Below are 15448 nucleotides of genomic sequence, written 5' to 3'. Positions count from 1 at the left end.
GCCAGATGCTCACCCATTACTTTGTTGTTTCAAATTTGAAAGGGTCGAGTTTCAATATCTACTCATTTTGTGTACACAAACTTGAACACGCTACAGGCTTGTTACAATTAAAAAATGTGAAAAGAAAAACGGTGTCTTTATCTCATGGTTTAATTTGCTTTGAATGGCATTGACCGGTGATAATACAGTTTATACTTGTCTATCTACCTGTCTATCTACCTGTCTGTTTATCTACCTGTCTATCTATCTGTTTATCTACCTGTCTATCTACCTGTCTATCTATCTGTTTATCTATCTGCCTATCTACCTGTCTATCTACCTGTCTATCTATCTGTTTATCTATCTGTCTATCTACCTGTTTATCTATCTGTTTATCTACCTGTCTATCTACCTGTCTACCTATCTGTCTATCTAGCTGTCCATCTACCAGTTTATATATCTGTCTATCTACCTATCTGTCCATCTATATGTCTATCTATCTTTCTATCTGTTTAACTATCTGTCCATCTACCTGTCTATCTATCTACCTGTTTATATATCTGTCTATCTACCTAACTGTCTATCTATCGGTCTATCTACCTGTCTATCTACCTGTCTATCTATCTATCTATCTATAAACTGTCATACACACATGTTTGTACACTGTATTTCATGTTGATATGATAGGAAACTTTGATAAGGTACTAAAGTTGAATCAGCTAAACAGAGGTGGCAGCAAGTTATGAACTGAAGTACTTTATGACTTCCACTTTAGAGGCAGAACTTACTCCTAAATAGACTATAAGAATTTAGCAAGTTAAGAATATAGCAAGGCTATAATAGATGCTAAACCAGCAGAAAAGAAAAAATAAGCGCAAATAATACAATCGACTCACTTGTGAAGTTGAGATTCGCAGAAGTTGTCAATGCTCCTGTATCCATTACGAAGATCAAGTGAACATAAAGAATATAGAGTCCATGGATAGATAAGATGTTCACTCAGGCATGGCCATGCGCCGCCCACCATCAGCCATGCAGGCCGGGCTATGTATAGCACTGGTATTTTTTGTGGTATTTGTAGTGGCTATATCAAGCGATTTTTTATCATGGTCGGGCAAGGTTTATCCACAGAGCCGCTGATGTGTATAAGTAAGATTTTGTTGAACAAAGTGACAACAGGAAAGTTGATGAATCTATATATTTTCAGTTTGTCATCAGTTTGAAAGTTTGTCATCTAAACTATCTGTTCTGCTATAGCTATTACAATCTTGGAATTAAATCTTGCATGCTGCTGGATTTGAACTCACGATTATTGTACACACAAGTTAACAATGCAATTGTCCAACTACTAGTCCACGAAAGCTCTTACTATTCAAAGCCCTTACTATATAATGTATACACCTTTTTCCGATTTCACACGCTAAATGACGTATTAATGAATACTATCAACTATATGAAACACCATGTTTTTTGTCTTTTCGTGAACTTCTATTTCCAGTTTTTCGTAAGGTTCAATTGCTAAATCGATAAAGGGCAATAATTTTCACGCGGACAATTGTATTATCTCAAATAGGAATAGCCTCTACATTCTCTCTCTATTCGGTCAGACCAAGACAGTCCAATATCTCATTTATACATTTTTACCAGTATTGAGAGGTATTAGTATCGTCGTATTCAAAGTTTTGATGGATATCTTCTCCTGGAACAGTAACCTTTTTTATACAAACACACACTTCTAAGCAACAAATTTTTATTATTAATTCAACATATTCAGAATTTTTATTTTGTTTTCTCAGTTCGTATTAATTGTATCATTACCAAATCATTTTTTATGGTAATCGTAACAAAACAGACTTAATTTAGCTATTACTTGCTAACTATTTTACGTCTACATTTAAACACTGTTATAGTTGTTTTGTTTCTCAATTTATTTGACCTGCATGAAACCTTTTCCTCATGATATGTAGTTTGAAAGTTAGAATGGTAACTGCTGTTAAATGTTGAATAAAAATACATTTTCTGTGCAGACTTTTATTACCCGGGCAACGCCGGCCATTCACCTAGTTAGAGTATATAGTAATAAAAGCAGTTACAGAATAACGCATACATTTAGCCCAAACATTGAGCTTCAAAATGTTCATAATATGTACTAAAAACTACAATATGGCAATTTGTTATGAATTTTAGGATTAATTTGCATGTCTGGCGAACATTTTTTTAGTTTATCATTTTAGTATAATAAGAGCAAGTCTGGTCTGCATTAATATGTATCTTCACAACCACGACTCCGACGAGCTGCATTGCACCAATCAGCACAGGGAGTTAAAACTTTAATATGATGGATTCCAAAAGAAACAACAGACACCGCCTCTCGTATAGGCCAGGCAACTTGTATCAGAGTTGCAGTGTAACAAATGTGGTATAGCAACTTCACATTTATAAATAAGCAATTTCTTATGCAAATCTTTTAAACATAGTGGAATGAAACCAAATAAATTTATGCTACAACCCCTGCTTTATTTTTTATTACAAAATTTCTTCATAAACTCTATTTTCGTTACGACAATGACTTCTTGACCTCTTGCAGTAGTTTATCACAGTTTCACTGCTACTATCTGCCAGAGAATTGAGCTTACCTAAATCACTCTCTCATCTTAGACCAAATTTGATGCAATGTAAATATATGGGCGTGAATGAAAACCATTTTATAAGAGTTTATAACAATTTTATTTGAGAGTATAAGTAATTTCTAGCGATAGAAACTACAGAGAATAATCATTGTAGAATTTTGTTCATTTTAGATACAAATAAACTTATAAATTTAAGAAATCAGAATGTTAGAGTTTTTAAAGTGAAGAAAACCAAAACACTTCGGTACTATATGACGGATAACAAAGAAGAAATAACTTATATAAAACACCTTTGTACAAGGGTTGAAGCGTAGGCGATGATAGAGCCCTCAGCTTGAATGTGAGGGCTATTGGGCAATTCTGGCAGCAGTTGTACGAGTGAACATCTTTACACCGTTTATTACACATTTGGGTGATGCACCTTTCAGCTACTCCAATTACTACATTTATAAAAAACAGAGTTGGCGATAAAATGATAAAATATTCATTCGAAGCAAGATGGCCAGTCCGATAAAATATGATAGAATACTAACTATAAATAAAAGATGGGCAGATATAGAGATAATGAATTGAGTAAACTCGAGTAGATTCTACTAAAATATCTAAGTTACCAGTGAAATAAAAAGAATCAGACAACATCTGTGGTAGAGTTGTTCGAAGTATTGGGAGCTCCCAAGAAAAACCTAACGATGTTTTGCAATCTCACTCTAAAGCTAAGATTAGACTTATCAAACGTGGTTGTACCTTCACCCTTGATCGACTCGTAGAAAGTTCTCCCTTCACTTATTAGCCTCAGCTGCCACTGCAGCAAAACCAGCCCCCAGAGACACGAGAAGACATTCACTATCACCACGAATAAAACAAAAATACGTTCTGACGCCATATAACTGAGCAAACGTGATGCGCCGGGATGACCGTAAAATTTTGTGAAAGCGTGACACGTCGATGTCAGAAATAAGATGATGTCAGCATTAGCGAATGTTATCATGATTGTGAACAACCTATGATTACGAGCTGCCACACACTTGAGCAGAAAGAGACAATGATGGTCCATGTTTACTACACAGCGCTCACACAACTTGCAATGCTTCACATGAGCTCCCGAGTATGTGTCGCAGTAAGAACAAAATCTGGCAGCATCTTCTGACCTTACATCGATCTTGGCAGCGGGACCATTCAGTGCACCTGCAACAATTCGGAATACACGAGTTGATGATCTGCGGGTAGCTAAAGCTTGTAGCCATGATCAGCCATGCTAGGAGCGCCATCATTATATATATTTAGCTCAGTTTGGCTTCCTAAACAATAAATCTCAGGTGATCCATAAAATTAGTAAAATCTTACACGGGATGGCCAAGTAAATGACAGGAGTTGTCTATCCAATTAGTGATACTACTATTTACACCATAGATGCAACGGATTGCAGTCTGTAGCACTGTAGACCAATTTTTTAAGTAAATAAGTTTTCTACTACTGTTCTATTAAAATTTTCTACATTAAAAAATACTTTTATTTCATTTGGTTACATGCTGCCCAAACCAGAACCCTAAAGAACGAATAAAATTTTTAATTTTTCTATTCTAGTTTGATGGCGAAAATTATGTTAATCGTTGATTAAGTGTTCTAAAAATTTAATCTTAAACACATAGTTAGACAATTAAATCTTTCGCGAGTTAATAATTTTTTTCTTGCTAGATGTGAACTTACCGGATAGAAATCTTAGTCCTACTACTTGTTCAGTGTTATATCTTACCATAAGCATTGAAAGGCCTGTGGTACATTATTGGTATTTGGTATGAGAATTTTTTGCCTAAAGCCACAAATGTGGTCAAATACCTGCTAATAACATCTTATCAGCGACGGGTGTACATATGCAACTATTTTATTGGAAAGTCACGCTACACATCAGACATACATCCTCTCGTTGATATGAATACTAGTGATCATCCTAGTATCTTTTACAGATACCACTGTTATTGTACAAGGATTCTTTCACTGCAGTGACAATTATTTAATCACCATATTTTGGTGCTGTTGTATGTGCTGCCAAATATACTCCACGCAGACAGTTAATAATCAACAGCAAGGCTTGACAACATCGAGAAACTAACTAAAAACCCAATATACAAATAATGGCAGTATATCTGTTATCTTGGTCTATCCTTCATTTTTTCGTGACGTCATTCTATCGTTGCCGGCCGTCTTTATGGACAGCTTATATCGTTAAAAACACGAAGCTTCTGCAATTAATTATTGCAAACAATGCTTTTGTTGGCAAATTTTTTATTTTAGTGTCAAAACAACATCGAAAAATACTATTAATCAAAAGAATGACGATTGTTTTCTACAAAGATGGCGGCTTTTTCGTGGACGAGCGCATGTGCAAACAGGGTGATGACGTAAAAAAAAACAATGGATTAAATGTGTTTGTCCAGCGACTATCGACACATGTTCAGTAATCACGAGAGAACATCTCGTATTTTTCAAAAACTCAGACTGGGAGATAACTAGATCTTTGCCAGGGGTGACAGAAATGCCTTTTGTCCCGCATATCAGATATCCCGAAGCAATAGGAGTGGTGATTGCTTCAGATCGCTCAAATAAATATTGGTTAAAAACATTTATGTTTTGTAATCCAACAGACGGCCAAGTGGAACCAATAGTATTGGTCCCAAACCTGACACCCATAGAGAACAATTCCATACTGTGAACTTCCTATATTTGACAGAATAACTAATCATTGTCATTCTTGCAAATCTCTACCCGCATGTAATTGTCTTTCCATTTTAGTTCAGTTTCGTATAACTGATAAATTTCAATTGATGTACATAATATGCATGGGTGTTAATGCAATCTTGAGTTATTTACTGTATTTGTATACTGATCCCCTATTAATATTAGCTTATGACAGCCATATTGCACTTTTTAGTACTTTTTAGAGACAAAGGGTTTCATCCCTAGCAAATGGAACTCTGAGCTTACTGCTACTATAGCATGATAACAGGACAGTAGCAATGGAGAAACTGAAAACAGAATCAGTCATGTCTTACAGCTACAATATGTTCTCGAAACACACTAATCAGTCATGGAAGTTGCAGCGAGCTTACATCATTTATTTTACGGTTTGCCTTAAGATAACTTCTTTTGTTAATCATGTATACATTACCACTTGTGCATGAATATTGTGTGTGATTTCTTGCACACCACTTGTATATAAATATTGTATGTGATGTCATACACGTATACGAATGTCACGAACTTCATATATGCGTGACATTATGAAGTGTCATGATGCTTCATGAATGCATCTGATTTGAGAAACAACACTGAGCAAGAGAGAGGGAAAGTAGAGTGTAAGAGACAAAGAGATAATAGATGAAGAGGATGTACAGAGGAGACGAGAAGAGGCAGCGCACGTACAGAGGAGACGAGAAGAGGCAGCGCACAGGAAAACCAAAAGTAAAGGAAATGAAGAACAAAAAGAATGGAGGAAAGGAAGGTATGTGATGAAAATGGGTGAAGATGTTCCGAGTGACAGAGGAAGAGGATGGGGAGAGAAATGGGACAGGGAGAGGAACCGAGCAATAGAAAGAGGGTGAAAGAGGGAGAACAAAAAGAGATCAATAGATGGAGACTGCATCTCTATATCAAACGATGTATAATAGCATAGCTGTGGAGAATGGACCCACCCTTCTCTGGAAGAGGCACGTATCCTGGGTTAATAGTCATGAGCTTCCAATAGCAGTAGTAGGTAACAGGCACACAAAACAGCGTCAGTAAACACATGAAACTACTCCAGTTATCAGTAGTTATACGCAGTCTTGGCAGAACAGCTATAAGCCAAACGATAAAAGTCCCGACCAGCCCGGCAGCAAATGCCCCAGCATACATTGGATTCGGAAGCCTAGAAAAGTAAAATTTGGTGAAATGATTGTGATCGACACTGACAAAATAAAACTCATTACTCTAATTAAAAATTATACAAATCTGGGAGGCCAAATGTAAATAAATGAGCATGCTTGCTTCAGACAAAAAGCAACAAGTAGAAAATTATGCTTAGCTTTTTACTTGGATGAAAGAAGAAAGAAGCAACAATTTAAATTAGCAGAGCTTTGTATGAAATAAGATAAGTTACCTAGTAAAGTGTTTGATCCGATGTTGATGGACTTGAAACAAATAAACTATGTAGAAAAGAAACGGTGCCATGACCAAGCTGCCAGAATACCTGCAATAGATAAAAGACTGGCTAACAGATGTTAACCAGTCAGCATTACTAAGACACGTAGTAGAAGTTAGCCTACTGATTAGCAATCACTCTTATCCTACTGAATTAGAATACTATTATTATCAGGGTTTGAAAGAAAAATTATTTTTTCAAAAAACCAGAATTTTTAGATGTCAATCGATTTTTTAATAAATTTGATTTTTTTTCTCATTTTTGCACATGCAAAGTGTCTAAGAGTTGCATTGCACATCAGAATGCTGATGAACCCACTTTTCAGTATTCGTGGCATGCAAGCTTTAGTTTGACAAATTCTTATATTCCTTGCATTCAACAGTCATATATAATCATTCTTTGCAAACTGTAAGTTAGTTGAGTAGAGCTACCAGCAGTTTTACATAAAAATGCGCCATAAATCATTCAAGCACAGTCTTCCTTAGTCTGATCGATGTGGTAGATCATCTCAAATATAAATACCAGCTTTCCGATTGTTTCAGTACCTAGCTGGTTTTTTATTTTTGAATGAATAAAACCAAAGGCAGAGAATATTTGTCAATACACGCGTGAGCTGATTGCATTGAAAAGTGCAATATCATGTCATTTATTAACCAGAGTAGTGAGGGAAAACTGTATCAGTTATGATTATTACCTCACACTTAAATCTGCTTTGAGGTTTACTAAATAAACTCAAGGGTCCTAACTTGAAAAGTCCTTCTGTAGCACCGTACAACACATGCAGCTGATCATCTCCACCACACTGGCTAATTCATAACAGAAAAGTGTTTGCAGATTTGTTACACACACTGAAACAAGATCGCTTGTTAAGAAACACTGACATTTTGAAAATTGTGAAAAAACCATAAAAATCATGACTTTTCCGGAAAAAATTAAGATTCAAGTCATGATTTAAATAATTTGATTTTTTGATCAATATAGCCTTCTTTTCTTTTTCACAATAAGATAAATTCTGGTATCACACTATTAGTTATAAAAACTGATGACGTACATGTGAAACATTTTCTACCACATTCAATCCAAGGGCTAACACAGAGGAGCCGCCAATGCTAGTTATGTACAACGAGAGAATAATGTGCATTAAGAAGCACAATTGGCATGAACTGCTAGAAACTTCTAGAAATATGCCATCCTCTAAAACATGATGAACACTTGCACACGATGCTGACTTGATTACAAGTAAAGCAAAGTGTAGAGCCAACGGAATGAAAGCTCATATTTTTATGCAATGTAACCTAAATCCTTTTACACTTGAGGACAGTATGAAAAATGGGTAAGACAAGCAACAACGAGCTGCAACGAGATTAAAGAAAATGTTCATGCCTTGGTAAAAAGATGTTTTGCAGCTCCGATATTTAACAGTCCACATGCTCAAATCTCAAAGATTATATAATATTTAAAGCTGACACCACTCAATATGCTTTTTGAGTGGTGATAAAAATGGATGTATTATATTTGTAAGTGTTTTTATTGAACTTTGGCAATGACATTTTTATCTATGACTCGAATTTGGTAATTGTCTACTCTTAAATGTAAAAGAACACAACTTTTAGTTGTACATGTACTTGAAATAATTAGCAGCATCAATATTTCGAAGCATTCTAATATAAAAGTGCTCACATTTCATTGATCATACTATATACTATTAATAAAATTCGGAATATCTCCTCTGTGTAAATGATGAAATAGCTCGAGCTCTAAAACAATAGAGCTTTCTGTCACAATATTTAGGGTCACTACATTGGAAATCTCAAACCGTGAGCAACGATGCGGCAGCACAATCAATTGATCAATTTATCAGACTTTATTGATGATCTGATCAGTTCTAGAATTACATGCACAATGCTTGTTCACACAAATGTTAACTCAATATGACAAAAAAGTTGAATTATCAAAAATAAAACATATCTGATGTGTACATCTTAATATGAAAACGCTGACTTCTAAAAATGGCTTCAAACCTTTTACAAGTACCACTTTACTATATGATATTAAAAGCTGCTACAAAACCTATTTGTTTCTTTGAAAAACAACACGATTCACAAAACCTTTATTTACTTATCAGTAGAACATAACGAATGCATTTTTATAGTTTTCAGACTAGTTCTTGTAAAGCATTGACATAGAAAATATGAAACTGCGGACTGCTGTACTGTGACCTTATTAGTCACTCAATATGCCAGCAGCCACAACCGATTGACAGCCTCTAATATTATATTGGAAATACATTAAAGCATAGCTCCTAATGCGAAAACAGGCTCCTATTGTGAAAACAGGCTCTACTGTGAAAAGTGTAGACGCTAAGTTAGCAGTAACGACAAAGGATTGTCAATCATGATGTAGTTATAAGACCAGACGGAATATTTTTAGCTACTCCTTAGCGCGCCTAGACTCGCACACCTTATGTATAATTATAAAATGATATATTCTTCAAACATTGAATTTAAGGCTATCGAAATATTCTTAATTGCCTCATTAACTTCACCAGTTGTAACTCCCGGTAACGATTGAAATTTTTTCCTTGCTCGACACGAACAGAAATTAAGCATCTCAAATCAAACACGCTTAGAGAAAACCCAAGTATCTGAAAGACACTCACCATCCTACCAGAGCTTGCACAAGCTCGGCAATCAAGCCTCCCACAACAAAGAAGGTAACTGGCATTATCAAATACCAGAACCATAGGAACCTTGGTGGCTGGAGATTATTGTAACCTTTCTTCTTTTGCTCGATAGCGTAGAGAAACACTTGATTTGTTGCCAGATGCGCTGAGCCCTTGCCAACGCAAACCTGCATGGGTGTTTGATCTTTCTGGTTGACTGCCTCCATCGCAGACAACCCACAATGCACCAGCAGTGATGAGACTATCTGTTGGCAAAAAAAATTTGTTTTAGAAAATTCAATTGAAAAAAACTTTTCTTCAATATCCACATTTACATCAGATCAACTCAATCAAATATTTTTACTAAAAACTTAATTAGTGAATTATTACCATTAAATCTATTGCCAGTTAATATCACAAATTGTAAGCTATTGGGTCCTGTTCGCTACGTAATACATTTCACTAGGCACTTACTGTTTGCTGTGTAATACATTTCACTAGGCACTTACTGTTCGCTGCGTAATACATTTCACTAGGCACTTACTGTTCGCTACGTAATACATTTCACTAGGCACTTACTGTTCACTGAGTAATACATTTCACTAGGCACCTACTGTTTGCTGCGTAATACATTTCACTAGGCACTTACTGTTCGCTGAGTAATACATTTCACTAGGCACCTACTGTTTGCTGCGTAATACATTTCACTAGGCACTTACTGTTCGCTGCGTAATACATTTCACTAGGCACTTACTGTTCGCTGCGTAATACATTTCACTAGGCACTTACTGTTTCAGGCCACAAGTATATTGGTCAATTTCAAATTGTTAGAAATATGTCTGGCGTCTCAACTTTCTGCTGACGAAGTTCAGTAAAATATGAATTAAACTGTGAAATGAGTGACAAAAGATCATGGTTCATGTTAGTCCTCGGTAATACTCTAGTTCATCCACATTTTTACTAAATTATTATGTCATAAAAATCGGGGTCTAAATCTCTCCAAATTGCTCAACAACAACATCAGTTCTCATTAATAGCCTCAACTCAAAGGGTTGACAATAGACAACGATAGCCTCAGCTCAGAGCGTTGACTATAGACAACAATAGCCTCAGCTCAGAGAGTCGACAATAGACAACAATAAGCCTGAGAAGGTGAATTAAACAAACCAACACACCTGATCGTGTCCATAGGTGGCTGCATGATGCAGCGCGGTGTTACCAAACACATCAGCTTTTTTAGCATCACACTGGAGGGTGCGCAGCAGGTAGTTGACCATGAGCAGGTTTCCCTGGCTAGCAGCCACATGTAGGGGAGTTTGCTTTCGGTCATCTTCAACCTGACAAGAAATAAAAGCAGAAATGGTTGACAGACCAGCTCTGCAAATGAAACTCAATAACAGGGTTTCTCAAACAAACTCCCACAATCTATACCTTACTATAAGAGCTGTACTGGCTGTCTGTCTCAAGTCACGTTAAGAGCATTAAGAAAAACAATTGCACTGCATGGGCATCAAACCCAGATATAAGGATTCCCAGGCGAGCATGCTACTATATGCACCACTCAAACACTTTTCTGCTTCAAAGAATAATTGTGGGAATACCTATAACACGTGACGATCTTTGTTTAGGTGCACAGGACGGTCAGTATGCGAGTATTAATAACAATTTACACAAGAATATGTCAGAAAAACGCTAGCAGCCCTTTCAAACCATAGAAACTTGATGAGTCAATCGACAATCATTGAAAAAAAGCAAATTTTATCCAAATTACAATTAAATTTCGAGAACTGATGCTCGCAATGAGCCAACATCCTATTGGCATACTAAGCAAGGAAAAACCTGAAGCATGCAACCTTGAACCAACGCAATATTTTTTATCATCATATATATGTATATTCTAATATAGAATTCTATAAAAAAGAAGACAGCAATGATTAGCGGTATGCTAGGAGTATTAGTGCTCATTTCATCAGCGATGTGTATGCAGTAGCAAAGATCGAACCTACAAGTTGTGAGCATTTAGCGACTACCGTAAGTCAATTGGCTGTGAGATTTATTTGGTAAGCTAATAATCAGTTGGAGCAGATATTTCTATAATACTGATAAGTCATCTAGCTGCACAGTCCAAACACATATGCTAACTTTTTAACAATGGTTGCGGGTAATTACTCCTAGCACTAAAACAAATTCGTTATATAAAACCGTTTAGAAAAAACTAAATGTAACAGACTAAACTATTAATATGAAATTAAATTAATAATATAATAATCAATAAAAAATATTTTGATTACTACTTCACAAGTATGGAGGTGAAGGTGATGATAGAGATATGCAGCGTTATTGACTCTCTTCTAGACTAGGGGAGGCTTAAACTAACTTCATTTATATATTTTTCAAGTATTATTAAATTTTTTCATTTTGTTTTGATTTTACTAGCCTCTTCACTTTCACTAGAGATGTCACACTTACAACTATTCCAGAGGATGATTTAATTAATAGCTGAAACTTTATGTCAAAGCTAGAAAAATTTGAATGCTAAAACAATCATAAGAAGGGAATTGACAGCATCGTATACTGACAAGTTTGGATAAAAAAGTTCATTTTTTTAAGACTTTCGTCAATTTTATAAGAAATTATTAAATAACTAACAACAGGTTAAATGACACTAAACTAAATTAACTGTCAATAGTCAGTATTTTTAGCAAATGTAATTAGATCAACAATTTTGTACAAATACTACAATTTTCTTGCAGCATTTTTGAGTTACACAAGCTGACCATGAAATAATGGTTTTTAAATATTAGACTAGGAGATTTTATAGATCTTGTTAAATCTGTATTTCGCATTTATCTGCAGTTAACAACTGCTGCTGCACTAGAAATATGCAATGGAAACCTGATCCCACCATGAGAAACTGTAATCAGGCTGAGAATTCAACCAACAAATGCTCAGAGCTGGATTCATTAGTAAGACAGAGAGTGTATAAATGCTGTTTTCTTTCAGAGTCTTTGCAATACAGTGGAACTTCGGTTCTCAAATGCTTCGGTTCTCGCCCAACTCGGTTTTCGACCAAAGATTTTGAGATTTGTTCGACTTGGATCTCGAACCTAAATTCGGTTCTCGACCAAACCGGAGCATGATCTAACTAAAATTGGAACAGCTCCAGAAACAGCATGGAAACATTCGTTAACAAACGGAGTAACAATTTACGCTTCGTAAATCTTTATAAAAAGGGAGGAACCACCTGGGACGCCGTCTCCTCTACCGAAACCAGTTGCTAGAAAGATAACCCCTCCAGCCGAGTTACTCTAAATTGTTTTGGAGGAGGATTCTCCTTCAAAGATGTGAAGTAAACGTGCCATTGCTGTTTATATTTTCTTTTTCCTATGATTTTCGATGTAACTGATATGATATACATTTTTTGCTGCTTCATTATCAATTTCTGCAATTTTTGGTATTGTATCGTAACCTTTAATGTTTTTGATGTTTTAAGAGCAAAACATACACAATGTTTACTTTCGTTTTCTTTTTCCATCATATTAAATAGAAAACCTTTTATTAAAATTGAACGCGATCCATATCTACCCGTTTTTATTTATAGTATGCAGTATACAGTACAGTTTATGGTGTAAAATGTTAAAAAATACTTTACAGAAGTTATTTTCTGAACTTAGAACGGATTAAAATTTACATACATTAATTCTAATGGGAAAAGTTGTTTCGGATCTCGAACAATTCGGTTTTCGAACAACCTTCTGAAACGGATTATGTTCGAGAACCGAGGTTCCACTGTACTTGTTTACTGCTAGGTGCTGGATTCCTCGGCGATGTACTAGCTGGTCCTACATCGCTTTTAGATTTATTTAACAACCGAAACAAACAAATACATTCTAACAAAGGTGAATATTCACTTTAAATCATAAAATGGCATACAGCAACCAAGAGCTAGTACTCAGTACATGATAGACAGACCAACCTCCAAGGAGAAGTCATAGACTTTGTACAGATAGTGCGCCAGGTATACGCTTCCGCCCATCACAGCGTGGTGAATAAAAGACCTGCCTGCCTTGTCACTGATCGTGGCATCACCTATAACAAACCATGGCAATAAATATACAACATGAACAATTTTCAAATATGTCTCAATTGCATGAATAAAAAAAATTACTTTATTTTTTTATAATTGAATATTTATAATTTTTCAAAATCTATAGCAACCATGTATTCAATTTAAAATTGTATTAGATATTTTAGAAGTGAGTCCTTACCGCCGCTGTCCAACAAGAACTGACAGAGTGCTGAGCTGCCTCGTTTCGCTGCAAACATAAGAGGAGTCTCTTTAAAATTGTTGCCAGCATTTACATCTGCCCCAACTTTGATGAGACAGCGGACAACATCCACTGAAATCTCCGGGCGTAGACAGGCTTTGTGTAAAGCTGATTGGCCGTGCCAAAACCTGTGACATATTTCAGCGTGTTGCCAATAGAATGGATGAAGGGATTTTTGGCAAATACTAAAATGGATTTACAGATACACACAGTCACTCAATCACATCCTTAATCATGTAGGAATTGTGTACCACATTCTTACCTCTTACTTGCTGAAAGCTGATAATGTTTGTGGTTAGAAACCATTTTCTACTAAGTGCCCATACATCAGAAAACACATGGCAAAATAACAAATGTATCGATATATATATTAAATAGTATATTAAGATATCAAGTTTACAATACTTGTTTGAAAATAAAAAAGTGGCTGCCATAAATATGATACTATTGGAACATTACTCTTAACATTACAAAGTACAACTTACTGACACTTAGTCAGTTTTATCACCAAATGTGCTAAAAGAATGATATAAATCAATTAAAGAGATTGCCAAGAACAAAATGGAATTACAATGAATGAGGTGATAGTGTACTAATCTAATATAACCAAATGGCAGAGCTATAAGGTGACACTGAATATAATATTATATTTATATATAACATAAACATGATGAATATAACAAATAACTTTTCGAGAACTCTTAACTTACCTAATAGTTGCTATTTCAGGATGGTCATTAATAAAGGATATGAGCTGATCAGACGGAAGCGTCTCAACCAGCACTTCGTAGTTTGGCTGTGACTCAGCCATCATGACTTATGAATTCAATTTGTTACCCCAGCTTGCGTCTTTGCACTTTACAGTTGCAAACTATAAAGTAATGAAATTTATAGTTCTGATAAGCATGTACCTATGAGAACTGTCATATTAAAATGTTCACTTCAAATCCCATGTCTAAGCAACACAGTCAAAACACAAAGAAGGCTGTTAACGAGTTTGGTCAGTTGATCAATGTGAAAAGATATTTGTAGCTGTGTGAACTTTGCAAATTTATAATTAACTTAAAATATATACTTGGAAAGCCTTTAACCTACAAAGACCAAACCTGCAAAAAGGTTTTCATAGTCATGTTTTAACCAAATGCATTTGCTGCATGTGACACTTACCTACTCAACCAAACAACGTCTGTATGTGATTAAATGGTAAAAACTATGATATTTAACGTATATAAACTGATTGCAGTCACAGTATGTGTGGTGAATTGCATTCTCATTTTTATTCTATTGCAAGCTGTAGTCACAACTGCACTGACAACTCATTAAAAAGAGCTATACTGATGTTTTTCTTTGTCTACAGATGAGTCTGCCAAAACCATCACGTGGCAGCAACCCAGGTGGGCATTGGTCTAAATTAAATGGTGCCCCCTTCGCAGCCCAATTAAAAACAAGTAAATAACTTCTTTCTTTTGCAAACCCAAATAGTTTAGTAACACTGGTTATTTGAGCAGTAGTTTGAATGCAGCCATCAGCAGAGGATGCGCTTGCTGTTCTGTATTGATATTTACAAGTAAATCTGAAATAAGTCATCAAGATAGATCAAGCTACTAAACAAGAGCTAAAAGGTTTGTTTTATTTTTACTTCTATTGTTATTCAATTATTTACGAACATTCA

At 35.4% G+C, this 15448-nt stretch overlaps 2 protein-coding genes across 4 annotated transcripts in view; both read right to left on the bottom strand.

The window, feature by feature from the left end:
- LOC137386331 (receptor-type tyrosine-protein phosphatase kappa-like) overlaps window positions 1-921 on the bottom strand; it is a 52190-nt gene extending 51269 nt beyond the window's left edge. Inside the window, exon 1 of the mRNA XM_068072830.1 lies at window positions 876-921. Within this exon, the coding sequence (XP_067928931.1) occupies window positions 876-921 (46 nt within the window). The remainder of the gene's footprint in view (window positions 1-875) is intronic.
- A 1767-nt stretch (window positions 922-2688) lies between these two features.
- Window positions 2689-14641, bottom strand: LOC137402565 (uncharacterized). Of its 3 annotated transcripts, none has more exons than XM_068089069.1 (8): window positions 14487-14641; window positions 13717-13904; window positions 13425-13537; window positions 10624-10785; window positions 9446-9714; window positions 6745-6855; window positions 6299-6513; window positions 2689-3794 (listed from the first exon to the last, which is right to left on the bottom strand). In XM_068089069.1, exons 1-8 carry the CDS (start codon window positions 14588-14590, stop codon window positions 3238-3240), a joined length of 1719 nt encoding a protein of 572 aa, XP_067945170.1. In that variant the 5' UTR covers window positions 14591-14641; the 3' UTR covers window positions 2689-3237. The 3 variants fall into 3 exon arrangements, with proteins under 3 accessions (XP_067945170.1, XP_067945176.1, XP_067945182.1); XM_068089075.1 differs by having other exon boundaries at window positions 6745-6834; XM_068089081.1 differs by having other exon boundaries at window positions 13717-13764; window positions 14487-14616.
- Between the last annotated feature and the right edge of the window lie 807 nt (window positions 14642-15448).

The sequence above is a fragment of the Watersipora subatra genome, chromosome 1 (assembly GCF_963576615.1).
Source record: "Watersipora subatra chromosome 1, tzWatSuba1.1, whole genome shotgun sequence".
In the NCBI taxonomy this organism is placed as follows: domain Eukaryota; kingdom Metazoa; phylum Bryozoa; class Gymnolaemata; order Cheilostomatida; family Watersiporidae; genus Watersipora; species Watersipora subatra.
The sequence above is the reverse complement of the archived record's forward strand: the minus strand, read 5'-3'. Positions and strand labels throughout refer to the sequence as shown.

Excerpts from the sequence above, each read along its gene's own strand:
- LOC137402565 (XM_068089069.1), bottom strand. The coding sequence starts at position 14,590 with ATGATGGCTGAGTCACAGCCAAACTACGAAGTGCTGGTTGAGACGCTT. Across the intron at positions 13,538-13,716 it reads GTTCTTGTTGGACAGCGGCG|GTGATGCCACGATCAGTGAC; the intron begins GTAAGGACTCAC and ends GGTTTGTTATAG. Across the intron at positions 9,715-10,623 it reads CCACCTATGGACACGATCAG|ATAGTCTCATCACTGCTGGT; the intron begins GTGTGTTGGTTT and ends TTTTGCCAACAG.